The sequence below is a fragment of the Amblyomma mixtum genome, chromosome 4 (assembly GCF_055824585.1).
Source record: "Amblyomma mixtum isolate Tamu chromosome 4, ASM5582458v1, whole genome shotgun sequence".
NCBI lineage: Eukaryota > Metazoa > Arthropoda > Arachnida > Ixodida > Ixodidae > Amblyomma > Amblyomma mixtum.
Genome location: NC_143015.1, coordinates 152,964,261 through 152,991,296, shown reverse-complemented (window position 1 = coordinate 152,991,296; position 27,036 = coordinate 152,964,261). Strand labels below are relative to the sequence as shown.

At 49.9% G+C, this 27,036-nt stretch overlaps 3 protein-coding genes across 5 annotated transcripts in view; all 3 read left to right on the top strand.

Moving 5' to 3' along the window:
• The window catches only part of LOC149348821 (uncharacterized), a 39,967-nt gene extending 26,699 nt beyond the window's left edge, over positions 1–13,268 (top strand). Inside the window, exon 6 of one of the 2 annotated variants that reach the window (XM_089588376.1) lies at positions 13,251–13,268. The gene's annotated coding sequence lies outside the window, so the exon portion shown is untranslated. Of the gene's footprint in view, positions 1–666; positions 796–13,250 lie in introns of those variants that run through there. The other variant, XM_089588374.1, reaches the window with a different exon arrangement.
• LOC149348820 (uncharacterized) lies at positions 2,429–24,619 on the top strand. Of its 2 annotated transcripts, none has more exons than XR_016292826.1 (7): positions 2,429–2,566; positions 13,286–13,479; positions 14,037–14,154; positions 17,616–17,836; positions 21,105–21,220; positions 22,669–22,794; positions 23,518–23,540. XR_016292826.1 is itself a non-coding variant. In XM_089588361.1 (7 exons), the coding sequence occupies exons 2-7, from the start codon at positions 13,436–13,438 to the stop codon at positions 24,517–24,519; spliced, it is 579 nt and encodes a 192-aa protein (XP_089444487.1). In that variant the 5' UTR covers positions 2,429–2,566; positions 13,286–13,435; the 3' UTR covers positions 24,520–24,619. The 2 variants fall into 2 exon arrangements, 1 of the variants encoding a protein (XP_089444487.1); XM_089588361.1 differs by lacking the exon at positions 17,616–17,836 and adding an exon at positions 24,481–24,619 and having other exon boundaries at positions 23,518–23,653.
• LOC149348819 (uncharacterized) overlaps positions 24,567–27,036 on the top strand; it is a 23,290-nt gene continuing 20,820 nt past the window's right edge. The window contains exons 1-2 of the mRNA XM_089588377.1: positions 24,567–24,701; positions 26,582–26,764. Coding sequence (XP_089444503.1) covers positions 26,701–26,764 — 64 coding nt within the window. The 5' untranslated portion in view covers positions 24,567–24,701; positions 26,582–26,700. The remainder of the gene's footprint in view (positions 24,702–26,581; positions 26,765–27,036) is intronic.

Here is a 27,036-nt window from a genome sequence, read left to right as displayed (position 1 = left end):
TGATTGATGGATTAGAGTTTTGTATGGTTGATTGATTGATCGATTAACAGATCTGCTGACTGACTGGTTGTTTGGTTTTTGGAGTGGCTGAATGACACTGACTGTTCAACAGATTGGTATATTGTTTGACAGATATATTGAGTGACTGGTTTTCCTCTTAAGAAGATGCACAAGCGGCACTTTCTACAAGTTCAGTTGACTGACTGATTGATTTATTGGACAGCTGACTGATTGACTGATTAATTGGTTCGTTGATGAACTGACTGATTTTGACTGATTGATTGATCGGCCGGCAGACTTGTTGATTGATGGACTGATTGACTGACTGACTCATTAATTGATTGATTGATTGATTGATTGATTGATTGATTGATTGATTGATTGATTGATTGATTGAGAAGTTGTGCATGCCGCTCACTGAAATAGCAGTTTTTTTGTCCGCTAACAGACACTCATTGCCTGTGGTTAAAGGAGTATGGAATTTATGCTCAGCTAGCGATACAGTTCGAACAAATTCAGTGCCAGGCGTAAGATTAAGCCAATCCCCTTTACTGCACGGCATTGGAAGCACTGTTGGTCTACGCCTCGACTGACTAACCCGGCTATTTTACGTCTATCTACATCACTGGAGTCGAGCGCTTGTTTGCGTGTGCATCCATGTTTCAGGCAGAGGCTGAAAATGGTCGCCGTGTCCCCCTCGGCCGGACTCCACTCTCGGACGTGCTCCCTGGAGCCCCCTGGTGGGAAAAAGGAAGCGGCGCCGCCCCTTTACCGCTCCTTCAGCTTGCCGCAAGCGCTCGGTGAGGAGGACGCGCGGTTTATTTTTGATTTAATGCGGCAGCCTGTACAGCTCGTGTCGAAAATGCGTCGTAATTGTAGTTGCGGCACCGTAGTTATCAAACTGTGCGGGTAATTTTCATTTTTCTACCGGTAGGTTCGCTCGCAGTACTAGACTGAGTCGTGATTGCGAATGAGGTAAATGCCACTGGTATCCACCGATCCGACAGCCGTGTCTCATTCACAAGAACCATAAAAAGACAAAGGGGTATGCCGGCGAGTTCACCATTCTAACCTAGGCCAGCGCAAGCACCCGTTTCAATTACGACTGTTTTGAACCCACTCTTGAAGGGGTAGAGGACGGGGTAGGGGAGGAGCTTTGTCCTACTTAAGGAAGGGTTTTTACTGATGTTGCTTCTGAGAAAAAAAAATTGGCAGTGTCTTAGCCCTGCGTTGCCAGGATATACGCAGCGTGAGGTGAGGGCGGTGTTTCCATATCTCGGTAGACAACTGAACCAGAGGGAAGGTGCATAAATGCCCCCTTGGAACAGTGGCCACCTCAACCGTGCTTTAAGCTAAGTGGCGGTAGTGACAGGTGTGCGCTGCATGCGTTGGCATTGACAACGTTGTGCCAGAAACGCGGCCCTGAAGCCATAGTCCGTCGGCGTTCATTGTGTTCATTGGCAGCGTCAGCATTTTACACTGGGATCATTTTAAGAAAAGGAAGGCGAGTGCGCGCGGCGATGCAAGGCAGCTGTGCGTAGTGACGTCATTTGGTCCTCGCGCATGCGCAGCACGGCTCCCCAGGAGCCACGCGAAACTGCTCAACCTCGGCCAGTGTAGCTCACGCTACAAAAAAAAAAGGGGGGGAGTGTAGTTCTTTATGCTTTCTTTTCTCGTCCTCGCTCTGTTTCACTACATGTATTCTTAAGCATAGTAACCAGCGCCAGTTTCTACAAATTCAATCGACGGTGTCATTGATTGATTACATGGCTGGATGGTGGATTGATTAATTGATTAACAGATTTTCTGTCTGGTTGGTTGGTTGTTGGAGTGACTGAATGACAGTGATTGATTAACAGATTGAGATATTGATTGGTAGATGTACTGAGCGACTGGATTTTCTCTTCAGCAGATACGCAAGCAGCACTCTAGAAGTTCGATTCATTGATTGATATATTCAATGGTTGGTTGATCAACTGGCTAACTGACATTGGTTGTTGGACGATTGACTGAATTATAAATCGACACTGATTGATTGACCAACTGACTGACTCATTGATTGATTTATTGTAGATAGGGAATCAGTCCATGCCGCTCACTGAAGGCGAAGTTTTGGGGCCTAACACACGCTCAGTGCCTGCGGTTCTAGAAGTGCGGAGTTTATGCTCAGGTATTGATGGAATTGTAATGAATACCGGCACTTGGCCTTTCAGTAACCATATCCCCTCTGTACTGTACGACAGTGAAGGGCTGTTATTCTACGCCTCGACTGACTAACCCTGCTATATAACGCAGCTCTTCATCGTTGTGTGCGAGCGATTGCTTACGTGTGCATCCATGTTTCAGGGAGAGGCTTAAAGTGGCCACCGTGTCCGCCACGGGCGAGCTCCGGCAACAAACCTGCTTTCTGGAACCGCTGGCGGTTAGCATTGAAGCAGGCGCCGAACCCCTGTCCACTGACCAGCCAGAGTGTAGGGCGGATGTATACCCAGCTGTGGCACCATGAATCAACAGAAGCCAACGTGTGCTGGTGCCGTGACAACCCTGCATCTGCTGCATTCGCTGGGTAAGGAGAATGCACTGTTTTATTTTGTAGCTTCAGCTACACTGGCGACAAACATGATATTTCGCTGTGGCGTTGGTCGAAGGAGGCACGGAGACCGGCCATGAGCCGTTGCCTAGCAACCGCCGCAGCTGGCGGATGCTGCGCGCTCCCCTTGCCAACTGGCATGACGTCACACCACGCGGCTCGGTGCGGAGGCGGTGTGACGTCACACTGCTTGCCTCGTCGTATCGCTCGCCTCCGCTCGCTTCGCCAGCTGTGTGGAATGCCCGATAACATGTCAGGGGATTGAGAAGGGGAGCTCGCATGCGCCGCAACCACCGTTGAGGCGGGAATATGGCAGAGTATCTCAAGCTAAAAAGGGGCGGCGGATGCTGCCAACACATCCGCGTCGACATAGGCCACTGGTTCGGTTGCCTTGCGCTTCGTATAACCCGGGCTCGGCCGAGCTGAGCCACAGCTATTTTTATCCTTCTGTATGGTTGTAAACGCAGACAGATGGTCAGTTGAGGGTGTTTGTTCTGGTTGTCGTGGCCCTTCCGTGTAGGTTTATTTCACGCACTGTCTCTATCTTTAAGATTACTTCATCTACTCCTTTAATACCTAGCTGTAGTGTGGCAGTGGTGTGTTCTGATAAGGAAGGGGTGGACAACGTATCAAGCGTCAAGAGTTTGTGGACATTCATAGAGAGCTCAGTCTATTAACCTCTCAATCTCATTCGAAGCGTTTCAACTGTATGTTTGCAAATGCTTCTGGCCACAGTGAAATGGACACTTGTCAGTTTGAAAATTGCTTCTACCAATTGGTTTCTGCTTTCACAATGGAAAAACGCTGGTTTCACTTAAAACGAAGCTTTTGCAGTGGACTCACACACACTGGGGTGGACTCTCACGCCACAACCCGCCATTTTCACGAGTTACTAACAGCGCTGACGCGACCACTTATTACGTGGATCCCGGAGGCTAGGAAACACTCCCTTTGGCTTCCATACGGTGATCACAGAGTCCCTTTGTAGGTTTGGCTCGGAGGTTTTAATTTCGTGGCGGAAGAAAAAAAAGTCCCAAAACCTCATTTCGGATCCTACTCCTGTGGGCAATAAATGTGGACACTGTGGTGCCGGAAAAGCGCAGTGATTACCAGAAAGAGCCGCGGAATTAATTTCAACTAAGAACAACAATTGCATGGTGTTAGTTATCTTCTCTTCCTGTGAGTGAGATTCGGTTTGAAAGCTCGAAGCATTGGGTGAGACTTTCGGGTAGGACGCCTGTGCCGCTGTTTTCATGTGCCTACTGTTATCTGGTCATTGTACGCGGCGGGCTAAATATTCCGAACGATTTCTTGCCTAACAACGGGAAAAGTTTTCAGCTGCACGACACTGCATTTCACGAGCGACCTTATCAACTCCCAAGTTTACTGCTGTAGAAATTCAATTTCAGTTTTAAAGTGGCTGCCAACAACAGGCACATGTGTGCGGATATTTGGGGAAATGGAATGCGCATGCTGGCCGAAGACAGGCAACGGCGACTGCAGAAAATTATAGGAGACTGTAAGGACTGTGGTTTGCCGCAGCTTACGTCTGAGTAGGATCTGCGAAGGGGGTGTGCTCTCCCATGGGAAGGGAGCGAGTGGCAGTATCCCGGAATTGCAAGTTTCTGTTTAGTATCAAGGCTTTTTGCAAAGAAACCACCCCTCCCGTCAAAGTTAGATCACCATGTAGATGCTGAGGGCATCCAGAGCATTGACGAAGGCGAGCCAGCAACAATCTGACGCATATTGTAGCAGCCATTTTGGAAAGCGTAGATAGCACAGCACTGGTTTGGCAGTGGGCTCTGTGCTCAGAAATGTAGGAGGTCGCCTGTCTCTTGAATGTGTCAAAGAAAAAGTGGCAAAAACGAGCAAGATCTTGCCATCTTTGTAGGTGCGCGCGAAGTCAAATAAGAGCAAAATTGAATCAAAGATATACGCGCGGCTGGTATTCGAACCCACGGTGGCGCAAACACATGCTTCTCTGGCCACTGCAAGAAAGCATTAGGGCTCTGCCGCAGCCGAAAACGCCCAGTATTAAACGGCAGCACACTGTTGCGCTCTGCCTTGCACATCGTCTTTTCCACCAACTAGTGATACTACCAAACTAATCTTCGTGCTTTGAGCTATGTGGCGGTAGTGACAGATAGATGAGCGCTACGTGTGTTGACGTGGACAACGTTGTGGCTGAAGCATGGCACTAAAGCAATGCGCGTTGGCTTTGGCAACGTTGCTGCAGAATCGCGGCACTGGGGCATGGGCCGCCGGCGTACATTAGGTAAATTGGCAGGGAGGATGGAAAAAATTGGCTGTGGCTTAGCTCGCCTATGCAAGGATATACGTAGAGAAAGCAGGCATGCGACACAGCTGGCGAAGCGAGCGGACGCGAGCGTGCGACGAGGCAAGCGGTGTGACGTCATACCAAACGGCGACTGCGGCTCCGCGGCGAGGCACGCGGTGTGACGTCATGCCAGATGGCGCGGCGAGCGCGCGGCGTCCCACAGCTGCGGCTGTTGCTAGGCAACGGCTCAAGGTCGGTCTCTGTGCCTCCTCGGAGCACCGCCACAGCGAAATCGCAAGTTCGTGGCCAAAGTAGCTTTCGCTACAAAGGTTGAAGACGCTCATAACTGGCTAACTGCGTCAGTGAACCCCTGAGTCGCGCTTTCAGGTACATGGCGGTTGTGTCCACCGGCCATTATAGTGTGTTTTGACACCGCATTTCCTGCTTATCAATAGTAAAAAACGAGCCATTTTTTTCCCTTATTACCTCAGTCAGGCGCTTTCCGCCACCCTTTCTTTTTGTACAATGAGTGAGTCCCGTATTTTTTTTTTGACCCGCTGCTGACCGACACCAGGGCGTTTGGACAATCTCGGAGTAACATTTCGCTGGAGTGTTTCAATGCGGCCAGATACGGAGCACAAGAGGTTAGGTTTGGTTTATGGGGTTTAGCGTTCCAAAGCGACTCGGGACGTTCCAAAGCGACTCGGGATATGAGAGACGCCGTAGTCAAAGGCTCCGGAAATTTTGATCACCTGGGGTTCTTTAACGTGCACTGACATCACGTAGTACATGGGCCCCTAGAATTTAACTCCCATCGAAATTCGACTACCGTACCCGAGATCGAACCCGCGTTTGTCCGGTCAGGAGCCGAGCACGATAACCACTGAGCCACCGCGGCGGCAGGGGCACAAAAGGAAAGGTCAGATGAGTGAGAAAACGCTGCCTTGAGACGCAGCTTCTGCTTGCTAAAGCATCGTTGTTTGTCACCCACATTGAACAGACAGAATAAGCTTTGAACATAGCCTCATGCAGGTCCCTTTTTGGTGATGTCACACAATTTATGTACTATCAGCAACGAATGAAACGCGAACAAGAAAACGTAGGTGGCAACACAAAAACACCAACGTATTAGCTCCTGTATTGGAAATACAAGCGCGGTTGAATAAGACTTCTAAAGAAGAGTCTTCGTGCCTTCAAAATGAATATAGCAGGAGCTAGTATACAGCTTCTCCTGGCTAAGAGCTGCTTATTTTGGAGTGCGCGGTTCAGTAGCCTTGTTCGCGTTTCATTTCTTGCTGATAGTACAGCCGCTCGCTCACGAAGCAGAAAAAACCATATTAGGTTATTTGATTTATCATGTACATGTATGGTGCTAACGAGACGAAATGTTTTGAAGAAATGTTTAGCACTATAAAATTACAAATCTTTTTGGTTCACAGAACACGGCAAAATGATTTTTTTTACCTTGTGTTGGCGCATGACAGCTCTGCCGCTTATACGCACTGAAGCCCTAAAGTACAAACTGGTTATGGTGCTCGGCTGCTGACCCGAAAGACGCGGGTTCGATCCCGGCCGCGGCGGCAGAATTTCTTTGGAGGAGAAATTCTAGAGGCCCGTGTACTGTGCGATGTCAGTGCACGTTAAAGAACCCCAGGTGGTCGGAATTTCCGGAGCCCTCCACTACGGCGTCTCTCATAGCCTTAGTCGCTTTGTGACGTTAAACCCTATAAACCAACCAACCAACAAATATCCAGAACTAAACACCAGTCAGGTAAGGCTGTGCGCCAAAAGTGGTAGACTACTCAGAGACTTCCTTTTCCAATTAAATTGCTGTACAAGCGTGAAAAAAAAGAATAGTTGCGTATCGCGGTTATTAGATGCTTCTGGTTTGTGTTGAGAATTCCGTAACAGTCCTTCAGCCGCCGCGGTGATTCACTAGTTCTAGCGCTCGCCTGCTGACCCGAAAGACGCGGGTTCTATCGCGGCTGCAGCGGTGGAAGTTGGGTGGAGGTGGAATTCCAGAGGGCCATGTACTGTGCGATGTCGGTGCACGTTAATCCCCGGTGGTATAAATTCCCGGAGCCCTTTACTACTGCGTCCCTCACGGTTGTTAGTGGCTATTTAAAAAGTGGAAAATTAAAAAGTGAAGGAACAGATGTTGCTAGTCGCGGCATCTGCCATCGAAACCTGAAGCACCTGAGCTACGGCTAGCGGGAATAAAGGGACAGGGAGAGGGAAAGAAAGAGGGAAGCGATAGAAGGAATAGGTGTAGGGAGGAAGTATACACTATGTACAAATATAGAATATTAAAATACAAAGAAGGGGGGAGGGTGCTGAGCCGCGCAAGGTTGTCAAGAGCCTGAGCCGCTTTGAGACGTTAAATCCTCGCAAACCAAACCATTATCTAACTCTATGCTGACCCTCACATAACAATGCCACCTTGCGCCTTTTGCTTCTGGGCTGTTGATGTTGGATGCCCTGCGGATATCCTGCTATCCTTTCCGGGCGACGTATTTTCTTGAATATGCGCAATTGCCAGTCCAGTCGTAGTGTGCAAACCTTTTTTTCTCGTCCTTGATCAATTTGACTGGTTTTCCTCTAAACCACAGTCACTAGCTGCAGTTTCTACTAGTTCGATTGAGTGACCGACTCATTTGTTGGATGACAAAAAGGATTGAATGGTTCATGAATGGGATCGACTGACTGGTTCATTGATTGATTGATCGATTTATTGATAGCTGCACTGTTTCGTGCTCTATCAGGCGCCCGTTGCCTGTGTTCTTAGGAGTACGGAGTTCCTCTTCAGCTAGCGATCGAGAAATATCTTCCTGGCGTCACATTTAGAAGGACTGTGAGTCTGTGCTTCAGCTGCCGGACTCTACTCTGGTGTATTACGTAATTCATCTTTGTGTGTGAGTGTGTGTTTGCATGTTGATATATTTGTCGATGCTAGAAGCGTGTCCCACCAGGCATCGGGTCCAGGAGCACCGCCGCAGTGCCGAAGGTGGAAGGAACGTGGGCCGGAGACGGGGAGTAGGGGAAGTGAAGGAAAAAACTGTATTCACATATTTACATTATTTACATAGAGCGGGACTGAGAATGGCTCTCAGTGGAAGGGGAACGTCTTCGTCAACCGTAGTCGACTGGAGCTAGCAGGCTTCTCTCGGCCACACTCACGGCCGAGTTAAATATCGTCCGGTTTCCCCAGATCCCTGGCTGGGGAAAAATGGTCGACGAGCACGGTCCAATCGGATGGACCGAAGGGGACCTTGTTACCGCCCACGGCTGGGCAGGTGCGAGCTTGTCCACTCTGTCGCAGCTGGGTCGAAGAGAGGGGGAGATTGCTGACTCATCCAGCCCCGCGGGAAAGGATTCTCCTGAAGTCTTTCAGCAGGGGAATGAACTTGCCTCCCCGCCGATTTCCCAGAACGCGAGTCGGGGACACAGAATTCTTCAATTATCCGCCAGCGTGACGGCGCCGCCAGGTCGCCTCCGCATTCACGGTGGTTGCTCGGACAATAGCTCCTGGGCCTCGCCTGCCTTCGTCGCCGCTGCACTCCGTTCAAGGAATTTCGCTGGGGTTTTGGCTGACAATGGCCTCTGACATTCCTGCCACACTAATCCGCTGAGGCTCGGAGGGGCATTCCAAGCATCTCACTTCCCATGGTCGTCGCGAGGTTGTCGACCTTGGCGATTGTTCACGGTAGCGGCTTGATCGGGCCCACGTGGTCCGAAGTGGACACAGGTGTGACGGGAACACACAAAGAGAACCGTCATTTTTCATTTCTTGACTTGGTCAGTGACCCAATTTTCCTTTGTGAATAAATAACACAAAGGGAGTTAAAGGGGGGGTAGAAACACAACAGCACGTCCGCCGCCCGAAGAGGTCTCGTAGTGGTTGCAGCCAACGCTGCTGCGCGCAGAGACCTGGAGTTGTGTCCGTTCGGCCTTTGGTCACAGCTGGGCCCAAAGGTTCTTCTTGCTTCGTTGACAGCTGTAACGGTCTCAACCAGCAAGGTACACAGCCCAACAAGCAGAAAGCGCCAAACCGACTTCAAGAACTGCCAAGCTGTTTTCGGTCGACAAAGTCTGTTTAGAGAAAATGAGCTGTAGCGTGAAATTTACGTCCTCCTCCGAAAGTTGACATGTTTGACCAAACCAGAACACACAGAGCTTGTTTAGCCAAAAGGGAAAAATTTCCTAAAATTTTGAGGGGGTGCCGTAGCACGGTTTATGTCACAGAAAGCCACCGCCCGTGAGAGCACAAAGGGAAGGTGGAGCTGCTGAACACACATACAAAACAGACAAAAATGATTCCCGCTAAAGCAAAAAAAACAAAATACAAATTTGCATAGCGGAATAACGTCTGGGGAGTCAGGAAAGGGCATTACACGGGAAAGCTTCGGCTGAGGCCATCAGCGTTGCCATTATCTCGTACGTTTCTGCAACGCATGTGAACCGAGTCCCGCAATGCCAAGCTCCGAAATTTCGCTCTCATTTCGCATAGGAGAGTGTAAAGAACAAAAGACAAAAAACAAGCATTAAACTCAATATGAGATTATGCGTCATATCCGCCCCTTGCGCGGCCGTGGTCCGACAGCTGCTTTAGCAGATGAGACATTGCATAATGCTAGGAATTCTAGCCTGCATTTCTGTACAGAGAGTTAAATGAACAAAAAGAAACAAAAGACGGGATTATTCCTCGAATCCGTCTGCAAACGGCGTTGCGATCAGAGGAATTTACTGCTTCCCATTCTTCAGCCGCCCCCTGCGCGGCCGCGGTCCGATAGCTACTCTAGCAGGTGCAAAATTACACAAGGCTAGGAACTTCAGCTTGGGACCCTGCACTGTTCTTCGTCCAAGTCTCGCGGTTCTGAAGTTTAGCTTACGCTCAGAAAGCAGAATGCGAGAAGGGAGCGCACGAGTGCGAATGCCGTGCCAGCGAATCTGCCTCTCTCGGATTGGGTTCGCGCGTCGCGTCCCCTTAGCTTGTGTTCTCTTCAAGCGGCGCGTGCGAACTCTGGAGCGCTGAGGTGCCAAATTGGGGCGGGTAACCGGTTGTCCGGTTTTCTGTGCAGCAGTCAACATGAGGCGCACTTTCCCCTTAAGTAACTCTTCCCGTTTGGCCACCTCTTTACGCTGCCGCTCCGTGGAAACCCTCGCTGTTGGTTTGCGGGGCGCGTCACTAGCCATCGCGGAACCGTCGCAGGTTAAGTCGTCGGCGTTCGCCTCATTTCCAATTTGTGATCCAGCCTGCTCTGGCTCACTACCGTGAGAGTTTATAAGGGTTACAGGGCCACGTTTGCCCTCTTCACCCGCGTGCTCTGCTGGCGCTGCGAATTCTGGAGCCTTCGAACTGGTGAGGACCTGCGCAGCGTTATCTCCAAGACTAAGGCCCTTTTCTTTGGGCAGCCTATCCAAGCGATTTGGGAAAATCGAGGGATGCTGCATAGGCAGGTCTTGGGAGACGGCTGCCTCGGTCAGACGCAGCTCGAGCGGGCTCTCGATCGCGACGCGGGCAGTAAGTTGGTCGTGTTGGATACCTTTCCTATCCTTATACTGGCGGTACAGCAGGCCAGGACGGAGCTGGAAAGGTATGTTCTTCCGTGACACACCTATGTCACTTTGGTGACTCAAATTTCGTAGAGTCTGGTCTTTCTCTTGCTCAGCGGTGAACGTTTCTCTGTCCACACGAAGGAGTTCGAGAAAGCCATCTGAGTGGGGCAACACAAGATTGGTATTCAATTCCTCACCTAGCCCCAGCTCATCACTTGCGCCTGCCTCGGAAGACTCACTACAGCTTGCACTACTATCGGTGCTCTTTATCCCTGTGCTAGAAGTGAGTAAGTCCTGTGCTGACTCGTCATTAGGTAACGCGGAGCCGTCACGGGTTAAGTCGCCGGCGTTCGTCTCATCGTCAGTCTTTACTAGAGATTGCTCTGGCTCGTCACCGCGAGAATTTACAGGCTTCGGGCTTACAGGTTGAGGTTTGCCCTCTTCAACCACGTGCTCTGCTGGCGCCGCGACCTCACGAGCCTTCGAAATGGTAAGGACCTGCGCAGCGTTATCTCCAAAACAAAGGCCTTTTTCTTGAGGCAGCATATCCAAGCGATTAGAGAAAATCGAGGGATGCTGCTTAGGCAGGTTTTGGGAGACGGCTGCCCCGGTCAGACGCACCTCGAGCGGGCTCTCGATCGCGACGCGGGCAATAGGCAAAGACACACTGGTTTCATTGGAGCCTAACTCAATTTCGGGTGTTTGGTCGCGAGCGGCTGTCCTTCCCTGATTGTTGAACTGATCATTGTTTCGAGGCAGCGCTGAGGCGCATTCCTCGCTTACAATAGAACTTGCAGTTGCCGCTTTCAGCGCGCGACTGCTTTCTGGAGGACTACCTTTTTGCGCTGCGCCTACGCCTATCTGGGTTGCAAGGACAATCTCTGCGGCATCCCGCTTTTCAGCCAACGCTGCGCTTTGGCTTGGAGCGCCATAGTCGCTGTCAGGTTTGCCCTCTTCAACTACGTGCTCTGCTGGCGCTGCGAATTCACGAGCCTTCGAAGTGGTAAGGACCTGCGCAGCGTTATCTCCAAAACAAAGGCCCTTTTCTTTGGGCAGCATATCCGAGCGATTTGAGGAAATCGAGTGATGCTGCTTAGGCAGGTTTTGGGAGATGGCTGCCTCGGTCAGACGCACCCCGAGCGGGCTCTCGTTTGCGACGCGGGCAATGGGCAAAGACACGCAGTTTTCATTCATGATTTTAATTTCACTTCGCGCCGGAACCTCCTGATTTAATGTCGAATTCCTCTCGGCGCGCTTCGCCAGTAAGGTTTGCAACTCCAAACGCATTAAAGCAAGTTGCCTTTCATCGGCTTCCTTGAGACGAAGGCGTTCTTTTTCTATCCTGTCAGCCTCCTTCTTAGCGGCTTCCTTGCGGTAAAGGCGTTCTTTTTCAATCCTGTCAGCCTCCTTCTTAGCGGCTTCCTTGCGGCAAAGGCGTTCTTTTTCAACCCTAACGGCCTTCTCCTTGCGTTCCCTTTCAACCCTGTCGGCCTCCTCCTTAGCGTTCCTGATTCCCTCCTGAATGACTTCCCAGGTCTCCAAAATTTTGTCTCCCTCCTTACCACCACATTCCTTAATAGCCTCAATCAGCTGCGGCTTTCTGTGACTCTTCCTGGCCTCAATACCCAGCTTTTCACACAGCAACATCAACTCTGGCTTCTTTAGCTTGCTCAAATCCATGGCAACTTCCGAACGAGGACTTTCAATACAAGCTGCTACGTGAAATGCATAAGCGAGCACGTGCAGAAAAACAATCTACAGGAAGTGATAAATTTCCAGAGTTATCAAGCCTGGCAGATTCTTAAAGAAAGTCAAGCGCTCACCACTGCTGAAGCCAGGACCAAGCGTGGAAGATCCCGCCGCTGCCAACCAGTTGATATATTTGTCGATGCTAGAAGCGTGTCCCACCAGGCATCGGGTCCAGGAGCACCGCCGCAGTGCCGAAGGTGGAAGGAACGTGGGCCGGAGACGGGGAGTAGGGGAAGTGAAGGAAAAAACTGTATTCACATATTTACATTATTTACATAGAGCGGGACTGAGAATGGCTCTCAGTGGAAGGGGAACGTCTTCGTCAACCGTAGTCGACTGGAGCTAGCAGGCTTCTCTCGGCCACACTCACGGCCGAGTTAAATATCGTCCGGTTTCCCCAGATCCCTGGCTGGGGAAAAATGGTCGACGAGCACGGTCCAATCGGATGGACCGAAGGGGACCTTGTTACCGCCCACGGCTGGGCAGGTGCGAGCTTGTCCACTCTGTCGCAGCTGGGTCGAAGAGAGGGGGAGATTGCTGACTCATCCAGCCCCGCGGGAAAGGATTCTCCTGAAGTCTTTCAGCAGGGGAATGAACTTGCCTCCCCGCCGATTTCCCAGAACGCGAGTCGGGGACACAGAATTCTTCAATTATCCGCCAGCGTGACGGCGCCGCCAGGTCGCCTCCGCATTCACGGTGGTTGCTCGGACAATAGCTCCTGGGCCTCGCCTGCCTTCGTCGCCGCTGCACTCCGTTCAAGGAATTTCGCTGGGGTTTTGGCTGACAATGGCCTCTGACATTCCTGCCACACTAATCCGCTGAGGCTCGGAGGGGCATTCCAAGCATCTCACTTCCCATGGTCGTCGCGAGGTTGTCGACCTTGGCGATTGTTCACGGTAGCGGCTTGATCGGGCCCACGTGGTCCGAAGTGGACACAGGTGTGACGGGAACACACAAAGAGAACCGTCATTTTTCATTTCTTGACTTGGTCAGTGACCCAATTTTCCTTTGTGAATAAATAACACAAAGGGAGTTAAAGGGGGGGTAGAAACACAACAATGTGCATCCATGTTCCAGGCAGAGGCTGAAAATGGCCACCGTGTGCACCGCAGGCGACGAGCAAACGGCGACCGCCATTGGCCGACCTGCTTCGTCGAACCGCTGGTGTGAAAGGTGCACGCTCCGAAAACCTGCCCGCTGCAGAGCCAAGGTTTTGGGGCCGATGTACCCAACCATGGCCCGATGAATCGACAGCAGCCAACATGCGCTGGAGCCGTATCAACCCTGTGTCTGGTGCAAGCGATGGGTGAGGAGGACGCAGGGCTTATTGTTGCGTTTTTAGTATGATCGTAATCTCAGATCAGTGCTCAGTCAGCGAGATTTATGCTGATTGTCCCGTAACTTCCTGGCATGCTTATTTTATTCCACGCGGTGTGTTTATTGTACAATGTACTCCTTTTACAGCTGTAGGCTGGCAGCGGAGTTGAATTTTTCCGTTTTAATTCACTAGCAAAGTCGCACTAAGAGACAGCCCTGTAGATACGTTGTGCGGCCACGGTCACTGAAGCTGATCGCCGATAATTTTAAATGTGATAATTTTACGCCAGCGCAATCAATCATTAAATACGTCAGTGATGTGTCGCTGCTCTTGCAATCGTACCTGGCGGTTATCAATTAGCATCTCGGTCTGCCATCCGTAGAGTCCCAATGCTCACTTTTCGCTTAAAAATCCTTATGCTCCTCGGTCATAGTGTATTCTTTTAAGTACCAGAATAATTACCAGATTAATGCAAGGGTTCAGGCCTTGTCCACTTTGCTTGAAGCCCGAGGTCACTACCACACTCTGCCGTTGTATTTGCGCAGTGCTGCAGCCCGGCCGTGTGAAATACCTTCGTCGCGTCTGGCCCGGATGCCTGCGCCCGGCTTGCCTGCAGCAGCTTGCCCAGCATCTCGACCACAACCAATACATCGCCATCATCTGGTTGGTTGATTTATTGGTTTATTGGGGTTTAACGTCGCAAAGCGACTCAGGCGATTAGGGACGCCGTAGTGGAGGGCTCCGGAAATTTCGACCACCTGGGATTCTTTCACGGGCACTGACATCGCACATTACGCGGGCCTTTTGAATTTCACCTCCATGGAAACGTGGCCGCGCGGTCGGGTTTGAACGCGGGTACTCCGGATCGGTAGACGAGCGCCTAACCAGTAAGCCACCGCGGCGGGTCTGTAGGGATTAATGTGCTGCACTTTGTTTCTTCATTGCCTATTATAATTGCTGCTAAATCGCATAAAACAACGCTGACGCTATGCACCGCCTCCGGTGACTAACGATTAGGCTATCCTGACGAAGCTAAACCTCTTCTGATCGCTTTCTAACTTCCGGCAGCTCGAAACTGCTGCATTTTTTTTTGCATTCTAGGTGTCAGAAATTTCAATTTCTGAGGGTCATTTTCGATGTGCTTGCTCGTGCTTTTGGCTTGGTATTTACCACTGGGTAGTTTCATTACTAGCTTGAGTGGTTATTACGTTTGAGGCAAACCACACTGACTGCTATCCAACCACCCAAGAGTCGCGCCTCATTAGACGAACCATAAACTGACACAAGGGTAGACAGTAAAGTTGACCATTCTATGCTTGTGTCAGCGCAGGCACGCGTTTCAATCAAAACTGTTTGGACCCTCTCTTGAAGGGGTTTGTGGAGGGGGATAGGGGGAGCTTAGTTCTCTTGATGGCAGGCTTTTTGGTGAGTCAGTGTAGTCTTTGTAAACAGGGAAAATTCGTTTACGCCTTCTTTTCATGGCCTTGCTCAATTTGATTAGTTTTGTCTTAAGCGTAGTCACTAGCGCTCGCTTCTAAATGTTTGACCGATTGACTGGCTGCTTAGATGGTGATTGATCGATTAACAGATTTACTTACTGATTGGTTGGTTGGCGCAGTGACTGAATGACACTAGTTAACAGATCGACATATATATTGCCACGTATCATCGTAGTGTTTGTTCGTTCACGCTCAAGGCTGCAGGAAAGGGCTTAGTTGGAGGTGGTATGGGGTTGAGGAGTCCGGCTGGTCTAGTCGGAGGCGTTTTGCGTCGCTGACACTCACGGCACGTTTTCACGTAATGGGAAACGTCGGTAGCTAGCCGTGGCCAATAGTACTTCTCCTGGATGCGGTGCAACGTGCGAGCAATCCCGAGATGCCCCGCAGTCGGCTCATAATGACGTGCCTGCATAATTTCTTGCCTAAGATTCATGGGCACGACAAGAAGATGCAATGTCCTGTTCGGCGCGAAGTTCTTCTTCAGGAGGACATTATTGTGAACGTCGAATGACGAGAGTTGGCGCATGAATCCTCGAGGAGGCGATGCAGTCTTGCCTTTCAGGCAATCAACTATGCTTTGCAACTCAAGATCGGAGCGCTGCTGCTGCGCGAAACTGCTGGCGCTTACCGGTCCTAAGAAAGCATCGTCGTCGTCTTCGCTTGCTGCGTCGACGGGGGCTCGCGACAAGCAGTATGTGTGGGAATGCTTGCGGCCAGATTTGTCGACTACAGTTATGTCGAATTCTTGAAGACGCAGGCTCCAACGAGCATGGCGGCAGGAGGGATCTTTCAAATTGGCTAGCCAGCACAGAGCATGGTGATCGCTCACAACCTTGAATGGTCGTCCGTATAGGTAGGGGCGAAACTTCGACGTGGCCCAAATAATGGCGAGACATTCTTTCTCGGCCGTCGAATAGTTGGCTTCGGCTTTCGACAGTGAACGACTAGCGTACGCGATCACTTTTTCCTCTCCACCATTTTTCTGAACGAGCACCGCTCCTAAGCCCACACTGCTTGCATCGGTATGGATTTCGGTTTCGGCGTTTTCATCAAAGTGCCCGAGCACAGGAGGGGACAGCAAGCGGCGCTTTAGCTCTTTGAAAGCTTCCTCTTGCGGCATTTCCCATTTGAAAGGCATGTCCGCCCTGCTAAGTTGGGTCAAAAGCTCAGCGATGGGCGAAAAGTTCTTGACGAATCGCCGGTAATAAGCGCACAATCCAAGAAATCTGCGTATAGCTTTCTTGTCATTAGGCTGTGGAAACTCTGCGATCGCAGCAGTCTTCTGAGGTCTGGGCGAACTCCATCCTTGCTTACGACGTGACCAAGGAACAGCAGCTCCTCGTAGGCGAAGTGGCACTTCTCTGGTTTCAGTGTTAGGCCTGAAGACTTGATTGTTTCCAGCACTATCCGAAGCCTTCTGAGGTGGTCTTCAAAGCTTGTGGAGAAGACAACAACGTCATCTAAGTAGACTAGACAAATTTGCCACTTCAAGCCTGCGAGCACCGTATCCATTACTCGCTGGAACGTCGCTGGTGCAGAGCAGAGGTCGAATGGCATCACCTTGAACTCGAAGAGTCCGTCTGGCGTGATGAACGCAGTCTTCTTGCGATCTCTTTCGTCGACTTCAATTTGCCAGTAGCCGCTCTTCAGGTCCATCGATGAGAAGTACTTAGCGTTGTACAGCCGGTCCAGTGTATCATCGATGCGGGGGAGGGGGTAGACATCCTTCTTCGTAATGCTGTTCAGGCGGCGGTAATCGATGCAAAAGCGAAGGGTGTCGTCTTTCTTTCTTGTGCCGTAGTTCTTGTCGTAGTTCTCGTCGCAGTTCTCGTCGTAGTTGAGGCATAGTCTTGCGTTTTCGTCGATGGACGATCTTAGTTCTGCGCTCAGAAGCAACCTCACCTCCAGAGGCTGCTTTATTCAGTTTAACCTTCGGGGGCTGGGGGAGCGTCCACGCACTGCGTAGCCTCGGCTAGGACATACAAAGCGCGGTGACGACGGCGACGGGGAACGTGATAGGCGGCTAGGCGATGAGTATTCTTCCCGACGCAAAAACTCTTCGATTTCGGCTGGTCGCTGGCCGGGTCGGGGTCGTGGAGCGTCGTAAAAGAATATTCACAGTTATATAGAGTGATTGGTTTGGATGGTTATAGAGTGATTGGACGGACAAGCGGCACTCTATAAAAGTTCGATCTACTGACTGATTTATTAAATGGCTGATTCATATTTCGACTGACTGACTGATGTCTTAATGAATTGACTGACTGAGAAGGATTAGCTTATTGGTGACTGACGTTGATTTATCGACATACAGACTGACGGACTCATTGACTGAATGACTGATTCATTGATTGATTGATTAGGAATTGCTGCATGCCGCCCATTGAAAGCGGTATTCGGTGCGCTGACAGAGGCTCATTGGCTGTGGTTCTATAAGTGTGGAATTTATGCTCAGCTAGCGATTTGGGTTAGGAAAAATACCGCTACCTGGCGTTAGTGACCAAATCCCCTCTAGTATATGACATTGAAGGAGCGTTCGTCTACGCCTTGGCTACCTAACTGTCGTATATTGCGTAATTAATCTTTGTGTGCGAGTGTCAGTTTGCGTGGGCATCTGTGTTTCAGGCAGAGGCTGAAAATGGCCACCGTGTCCACCACGGGCGAGCTCTCCTTGCGGACCTGTTGCCTGGAGCCCCCTGGTGGGTAAAAAGGAGCAGGCACCAAGCACCAGTCGACTGCAGCACCAATCGCTTCTGCTTCCGTCGTACCCAGGCGTGGCGCTGTGGATGGGCAGGAGCCGGAGTGCTCTGGTGCCGCATCAACCCTGCGCCTGGTGCATGCACTTGGTGAGGAGGACGCACCGATTATTTTTGCTTTTATGCGAGAGCGTATGCAGCTCGTTCGGCCCAAAAAGCCGTCGGCGTCGTAGATGTTGGCGCCACGCCTCGGAAAAAAATTGAGGGGGGCGCTTCTTTGACCTAAAGTGCGGTGAGGCGAAAGCCTTACTCGTGGTGGTGCTGCTTGTGTCGCTGACGTGTGGTTAAGATGTTAAGCTTCGCCTCTAAGAGTGGAACGCGGCAGCGTTTTGCAACGCTGCCAGGGAGTCCACAGAACGCCATCGCCCGTTCGGCTCTACTGCACTCCGCTGCTCTCCCGAAAGACGCGGGTTCGTTCCCCGCCGCGGCGGCAAAATTTCGACGAAGGCGAAATTATAAAGGCCCGTGTGCGGTGCGATGTCAGTGCACGTTAAAGAACCCCAGGTGGTCGAAATTTCCGGAGCCCTTCACTACGGCGTCCCTCGTAGCGCTTTGGGACGTAGACGTTTGGGACATGACTGTTGAGCACTCGAAAAAAAAAGAGTCGCAAAACTTTGTTTCAAGTATATGTAACCGGGTGTAACTTTGAATTGTAATTTTTTGTAATTTTGTATAATTTTTGTGGTTGTTATTTTGTAACTTCTAAATTGTAATTCCTGTAATTGTGTTTAAATTTATGTTATTACAATTTTGCAATTTGTAATTTTTGTGTAATTTTGCCTTTACGTTTGATTTTTACGCGTTACAAAGTGTTACAGTTGTGTCAGAAAATAGGTTCTGTTCATGCTTCCTTTATTTCGTTAGTATTACTGCCACGTTTTTCTTTTTTTCTTTTTTTTCTTTCTTTTTTTAAGTTTTGCCGGTATGCTGTTATGTTGTCTGCATATTTTCCCTGTACAAGTTATATCTATTTTTGGGGAGGCGAGAGCTCGTCAAGCTACACCCCTAGCTTTTTCTCTCTGCCTCCCTCATCCTTGTGATGAAAAATAAAGGCATTATTATTATTATTATTATATAACCCCAATAAACCCATCTTCTGGATCGGTGTTTCTGCGCCGTCTGAGTGCTGCTGCTTCTTCTTTAATGGCGAATGTCTGCTCCTGCTCTATGGGCAACCACGCCTTTATACCCCTCCTTTCAAATTCGCACTGCGCTAGGCTGCGGCGAAAGGTCAAACGATGGCGAGGACGAGAAGCGGCGCACATGCGCAGTAGCGTGCGGCGGCGACGGCGGCTGCGGAAGCAGCGGCCACCTGCGCTCCGCGGGACGCCACTCGGTTTCGCGCATGCGCACCTGTGGCAAAACGGTAGTGTCACTTACACGAAGCACGGTGTTGACGAGCCTAGTGAAGCTTTTCGCTTCAATAAAGGTGAAAGCGAAGCTGACACGCGACTGCAAGAAAGGCACTCTACGCGTTAGTTGACTCCTCCTACCTTCAGCGGTGAGTTAATAATAAGTTTCTAAGTGGGCTGGGAACGTGTATATTGAGCTCCCACGGTAAACGGAACAGTTCAGATTCCTCTTTAGGGCAGATTTAATAGCTTCAGTGTCGAAACGGAATCTCCTTGATAAAGTTAACTGGTCGAGCGTTAAGATTGTGTGGAGATTCATAGAACTGATAGTCTATTAACTACTCAATCTCAAGAAAATAGTTGTACCTGTGTGAACGTAAAGGCTTCTGGCAACATTGAAATGGACTCACTCCAATTGGCAGATGGCGTGTATCAATAGATTTCCCCATTCTGAAGGACAAAGACGCCAGTTTAACGGAAAACGAAGCTTTAGCAGTGAACTCTCAGCCATGGTTAAATGCAAGTGTCACTACAAGCCGCCATTTCCTCGAGCTACTAACTGAGGTGACGTCAGGACAGGTTTTCTTGTGTGAATCCCTGAGGCTACTTAACACTGCCTTTAGCTTCTAAATGGTGATCACGGAGTCGTGAGTTTTCTTCAGAAAAAGTTTTAATTTAGTGGTGGGAGAAAAATAAACGATCTTATATCTGACCGTAATCTTGTGGCCAACAAATATTAACATTGTGCTACCGGGGAAGCGCGCACATTTCCAAAAAGAGCCACGAAAAAAATTGCAAATTTAACTATCTTCAAGTTTCGTGTGACTGAGAATCGGTTTCAAAGCTCGACACACTGCGGTGATACTTTTGGGTAGGACGCCTGTACTGCTTTTTTCATGTGCTTGCTGCATGCTTGTTGTCGTATACAGCGTGCAAAATATTTTGCACGATCTTTTACCTAACAGGGGGAAAAGTTTCCAGCTACATGACGCTGCATATCCCGAGCGATCTTATCAACTCCCAAGTTTGATGCAGTAGGAATTTGCTTTCCGCTTTCGAGTGGCTGCCGAAAAAAGGCACGTTTGTGTGGATATTCGGAGAAATAGGATGCACGTCTTGTTCGCAGACAGACAACAGCTGCTGTACAAAGTGGTAGGTGACTGTAAGGGCTGTGGCTTCCCGCAGATTACGTCTCAGTAAGACCTGCGATGGGGATGAGGACTGCGATGGGAGGAGAGCGAGCTACAGCCTCCTGGAATTGCAAGTTTCTGTTTAGTATCAAGACGTTTGGAAAAGAACCCCCCCCCCCCCCCCCCCGCCACCTCCAAAGTTGGGTCATCACGAAGATGCTGAAAGCATCCAGAGCGTTGACAAAAGAGCCAGAAACAATCTTGTGCATATTGTGCAGGCCATGTTGGAAAGCTCGAGAGAGCGTTGGTTTGGCAGTGGGCTCTGTGCCACGCTTTTATTGCGAAAGCAATACTACTCGCACTTTCAAGCCTTCGCGTGACCCGGCCGCAGTTACGTTTGACCTTTAGCGGAGTGAATATGGGCAACCAACTCGCTCCTTCAGATAGCCCGGCTGCAGTTACGACGCGCCGCGCATCTATGGCGCTACTGCCGCTGTGACGTTATACCAGCTGTAGATTATGAGCGACCAACCCGCTCCTTCAGAGAGCCCGGCAGCAGTTACGGTGTGTGCTTGCCGTGCTGCACACCTGTGGCGCTACTGCCGCTGTGACATCATACCAGCTGTAGATTATGTTTTCTTTCTCTCAGTCGCAACAACACCAAAGACAAAATATAAAAAAAAATTACCGAAGATGCTTTGAGTCTTCGCGCTGCGGCGGCCGGTAGCCACGCGTGACCTGTAGACGCGGCGCACTGCGTTCCTTCAGTTGGAGGGGCTGCACTTTTGCTTTCTCAACCTACCAGGCTTAACCAAAGCTAAGCCCCTGCCAATTTATTTATTCTTAAAAGTGCGGTTAAGACACACGCTTTCGCAGCGTACGTGTTCGTGCACGAGTGGGCCCACTTCAGGTACGGCGTGTTCGACGAGTACGGACGCAGGCGACGACAGCAGGCACCCCCTCACTGCCACGAAGGAAAGGAGAGCCACAAGGTGAACTTTGCATGGGGCAAACAATGGTGGTAGGGGTTCACGGTTACAGGCTGACAGTTGTAAAAAAAAAAGCTGACTACAAGTTAATATTGAGAGCTGGTAGAAAAACTACTACCCCTAAACGGACATTCTGTCGTCAACCAAGGGTTGACGTTGAAGTCCCAACGTTCCGTGACCAACTTGGTCATTTGATTCTTGAAAGGGGGCTAAAATAGCGAGCACCTAATGAGCAGCAGATCTTGATTTTATTGCGAAATCAATACCACTCCCAAGAACGGCCTTTCGCGTACCGGCGGCCACTTCGCACGTTTGACCATTAGAATGGCCGCTGACGTCATACCATGCCTAGTGACGTTATAGCGTGACGTCATGCCAGGAGCGAGAGACGGGCTACCAACTCGGCTCGTCGGGTAACGGCGGCCGCTTGGCACGGCGCACCACGCTCCTCTCGCTAGAGGCGCTAGTGACGTTATGGCGTGACGTCATACGTGACGCAATACGCCTGCATCAAAATTCGACCTCCGCGGCCGGGATCGAACCCGCGTCTTTCGGTCAGCAGCCGAGCACCATAACCACTGAGCCACCGCGGCGGCTATAAAAACAAACCAGACCAAACATAATTTTTTACGGCTTTTCTTTTAAGCACATTCTCGAGCCACGCCTTGTAGAAGTTCGATCTATTGAGTGATTTGTTTATTGTATGGTGGGATGTTTAAATGGCAGATTGATTTATTGGTTGGTTGGCGGAGTGGCGAACTTACTGATATTGTATGATTGACCTATCGATTGACTGTATGGTTCATTGACAGATTGATCGATCGATTGACTTATTGACAGATTGATAGTCGCGTGGGGCCTCAGTAGTTAAGGCGCTCGGCTGGTGACCCGAAAGACGCAGGACCGATCCCTGCCGCGGCTGTAGGATTATGATGGAAGCGATATTCTAGTGGCCCGTGTACTTTGCGATATCAGTACACGTCAGAGAACCCCAGGTGATCGAAATTTGCGGAGCCCTTCACTACGGTATCCCTCATAAGCTGAGTTGCGTTGGGACGTTAAGCACCCATAAACAGTAAACCTATTGATAGACAGCTTGACTGATAGATAATATGGTCGACTTATTGGCTGACACATTGATTCATAGACAGACTGAATGACTGATTTATTCATTAAGTTAATGGGAATCGGCGCTTGCCGCTCACTGAAAGAACAGCTTTGTGCGCTAACAAACACTCATTGCCAGTGGTTCAAGAAGCGTGGAGTTTATGCTCAGTCAGCGATCGACTTTGATCAAATGCCGGTAGCTAGGGTTAGATTAACCAATCCCCTCTACTAAATGGCATGTCAGGTATGTGATTCTACGATTCTTGCTACTTAACTAAGCCATACATGCGCGATTCTTCATCGTTGTGTGCGAGCGCTTGTTTGCGCGTGCATCCCTGTTTCAGGCAGAGGCTGAAAATGGCCACCGTGTCTGGCACGGGTTACGAGAAGAAAAAAACCACCGAACCGCTGTCCACTGCTGAGCCAAGGCTACAGGGCCGATGTACCTTTCGGCGTGTGTCCAGCGCTGGGTGAGGACGACGCACGGTTTATTTTTGCTCTGTTAGTATGATCTTAAATAGCAGATAAATGCTGATTCCGGGGATTTGTTCTGATTGTACCCTACAGTACTTGCATGTTCATTTTATACCAGCTGTTGTCTTTGTTTAAAAAATATCTGATATACTCCTGTTATAGCTGTAGTGCAGCAGAGGAGTTGAATTTTTCAATTTTAAGTCATCAGGCGATGCTCAGTTTGGGGCTTCTGTTCTGACCGTCCCGCAGCTTCCTTGTGTGCTCATTTTACCCACGCGTTGTCTTTCTTTAAAGAATATTTTATGTACCGCTCTTATAGCTGTAGTCTGGGAGAAGAGTTGAATTTCTCAGTTTTAAATCATCAGCCGAGCCTCACTAAGAGACGCCGGTGTCCCGTTCGGAAAAGAGTGATCGCCGTGCGGCCATAGTTAGAGGAGCTGATCGCCGATTATTTTAAAAGTGGTAATTTCCCGTCAGCGCTGACAGTGAAAGGCGTTAGTGATATGGTGCTGCTCTTGCCAATCGTACTTCGTTGTTATCAACTGGCAACTTGGTCTACCATCCGTGGAGTCGCGAAGCTCGCTTTTCGCTTAAAAATCCTTATGCTGCTCGGACATAGTGCATTCTTCTAAGGACCACATTATGACAAGGGCTCAGGCCTTGTACACTTTGCCTGAAGCGCGCGGTCACTACCATGCTATCCCGTTCCATTTGTGCAGTGTTTTCAGCCCGGCCGTCTGGAATGCCTTCGTCGCGTCTGGCCCAGATGCCTGCGACCGGTTTGCCCGCAAAGACGGGCCGAGCATCTTGTCCTTAACGAGTCACTACATCGCCATCAAGTGGAGGGACGTTGCGGTGCGATGCCTTTTGTCTTGATCGCAGGACGCTGTGCATACTAAATAGCTCTTTACATATTAAGTTCCCACAGTTAGACTCTAACGGTTGGACTGTCCTGACGAGGCTAGAGTACTTCTGATAGTTAGACTGTCCTGACGAGGCTAGAGCACTTCTGATTGCTTTGTAACTTCCGGCAGCCGGAACTTGCTCCATTTTTTTTTTTGCACTCTTGGTGTCAGGAATTTCAGTTTATGCGGGTCATTTTCGACGTGCTTGTTCGTGTTTGGAGCATAGTATTTCCCACTGGGTAGTTTCGCTCGCACTACTAGATTGATCGAATATGGCGAATGTGGAAAAGCCGCAGTGATTGCTGTCCACCGATCCGACAGCCGTGTCTGATTGAGACGAACCATAAACTGACGTACGGGTAGACACTACTGAATGGCTGATTGATAGTTCGACTGATTGATTAGTGTCTTAATGAACTGACTGACTGACGTGGATGGTCTTATTAGTGACTGACATTCATTTACTGACTGACGGACTGATTGACTGAATGGCTGACTCATTGATTGATTGATTAGGAATTGATACATGCGGCCACTGATAGCAATATTTAGTGCGCTAACAGAGGCTCATTGGCTGTGGTTCTAGAAGTGTGGAATTTATGGCCAGCTAGCGATCGAGTTAGAACAAATACCGGTGCCTGGCGTGTGTGACCTAATTCCCCTCTTGGATATGACATTGAAGGAGCGTTCGTCTACGCCTCGGCTACCTAACTCTCGCATATTACGTAATTCATCTTAGTGCACGAGTGCCAGTTTGCGTGTGTATCTGTATTTCAGACAGAGGCTGAAAATGGCCACCGTGTCCACCACGGGTGAGGTCCCCTTGCGGACTTGCTTCCTGGAGCCCCCTGGTGGGTAAAAAGAAGCAGGCACCAAGCACCAGCCGAATGCAGAACCAGAGAATTTTGCTTCCGATGTGCATAGCCCTGGCACTGTGAATAGGCAGCAGCCAGCCTGCTCTGGTGCCTCATCAACCCTGCGTCTGGTGCAAGCTCTGGGTGAGGAGGGTGCTCGGTTTTTTTTTTCCTTCTTGCGACAGCTCGTTCTGCTCATTCCGCCGAAAAGCCGTCGGCGTCGTAGTTGTAGTTGTCGGCACTGCGCGTCAGAAAACGCATCATGCCAAGTGTTTGCACACAGAATCTTCCGGATGATTCACAGGATTGAGCGTAGCATAAAGGTACTCCGAATCGGCTGCGTATAACCGTTGGCTGGGGGTGTCCACCGAGATATGTGGGACAGTTACGGTGTCATTTCCTTTACCCAAATCTAATTTCCAGTTCCCTTATTACAGCACCTCTTTCTCTCTCTCCTTTCTCCCCCACGTTCCTTCCTTCCTTCGTTCCTTCCTTCCTTCGTTCCTTCCTTCCTTCCTTCCTTCCTTCCTTCCTTCCTTCCTTCCTTCCTTCCTTCGTTCCTTCCTTCGTTCCTTCCTTCCTTCCTTCGTTCCTTCCTTCCTTCCTTCCTTCCTTCCCTCCCTCCCTCCCTTTCGTTGCGGTTCGGGTGTTCGCCGAGATGACAGAGAATTGCTGTTTCCTTTCCTTTCAAAAATTGGCAGTGGCCTAGCCCGGCTATGCCAGGATATAGGTAGGGAAAGCGAGCGTAACGACGAGGCAAGCGGTGTGACGTCGTACCAAACGGCGGCGGTGGTTCCGCGGCGAGGCGCGTGGTGTGACGTCATTCCAGATGGGGCGGCGAGTTGCCGGTGTCCGCCAGCTACGGCTTTTCGTAGGCAACGGCTCAAGGTCGGTCTCCGTGCCTCCTCGGAGCACCGCCACAGCGGAATCGCAAGTTCGTGGCCAATGTAGCTTTCGCTACAAAACGTGTTATGTTCGAAGGTATTTCCCGCGGCCAAGGCGTCTCGCCGAACGGGCGTTGGCGTTCCGTGGACTCCCTGGCAGCGCTGCAACACGCTGTCGCGTTCCACTCCTAGAGGCAAAGCATAGGCGCCCTCCAATTTTTCAGTATGGTCCTCATCGGAAATGAAAGCTCAGTCGGCGAGTTATCCATTGTAACCTTGGGTCTGCCCACGCACGCCCAGACATCTTGGGTCAGCCCACCCAACTCTTAAAAGACTCTTCGGAGCTTAGTCTTGTTGACGGCAGGTTGTTGCTGACGCTGCTTCTGCGAAAAAAAGAGACAATGTTGTTCGGATAGAAGTAAAATTCGTTTAGGCAGTATTTTCTCATCTTTGCTCAATTTGGCTAGTTTAGTGCCAGTTTCTACAAGCTCGATCGCCTGACTGATTCATTAGATGGTTGTTCGATGAATTTATTGATCAGTTAACAGTTTTACTTACTGATTGGTTGTTTGGTGAAGTGACTTATTTACACTGATTAACAGATTGATATATTGATTGACAGAGCGATTAGTCTACCTCTTAAGCAGATGCACAATCGGCACACTCTGCAAGTTCGATCGATTGACTGATTTATTGAATGGCTGAGTGATTATTTGATTGATTGATTCGTTGGTGCATGAACTGACTGACCGACACTGACAGATTGATTGGTCGACTGATGAACTGACTGATTTATTGACTCATTGACTTACTGACTCGAATCATTGATTGATTGTTTGATTGATTGATTGATTGATTGATTGATTGATTGATTGGGAATTGGTGCATGCCGCTCGCTGAAAGAGTGGTTTTTGCGCTACCAGACGCTCATTGCCTGTGGCTCTAGAAATGTGCAATTTGTGCTCAGATAGCGATAGGTTTAGAACATGTACCGGTACCTGGCATTATGGTAACCAAATCCCCTCTAGAGTATTACAGAGAAGGTATGCTAGTCATTCCTCGGCTCACTAACCTTGGTATATTACGTAACTATTCATCGTTGTGTGCGAGCGCTTGTTTGCGTGTGCGTCCATGTTTCAGGCAGAGGCTGAAAGTGGCCACCGTGTCCGCCACGGGCGAGCAGCAGTGGCAAACCTGCTTTCTGGAGACCCTGGTGTGGCAAAAAGCAGGCTCCGACACTTGTACATAGCCGTGGCGCCATGAATCCACTGCAGCCAACGTGCCCTGGTGCCGTACCAAACCAGCGCCTCAGGCAAGAGATGGGTGAGCAGGACGCATGATTTATTTTTGCTTTATTGGGATCCTAATCACAGATGACTGCTCAGTTTGGGGGGGTTTGTTTTGATTGTCACGTTCTTTCCTTGTATGTTTATTTTATACTGTGTTCTGCCTTTAGCTCATGTACTGCTTTAAAGTGCACTGAAGAGGAATCTGACCTCGCCTTTTTACCGCAGCCACGCAGATCTACATGTTCCGGGCGTACTTATGAACTTCAAGTGCGCGGCCGATTTTCCTAATTAAGTCGGACTAAACTT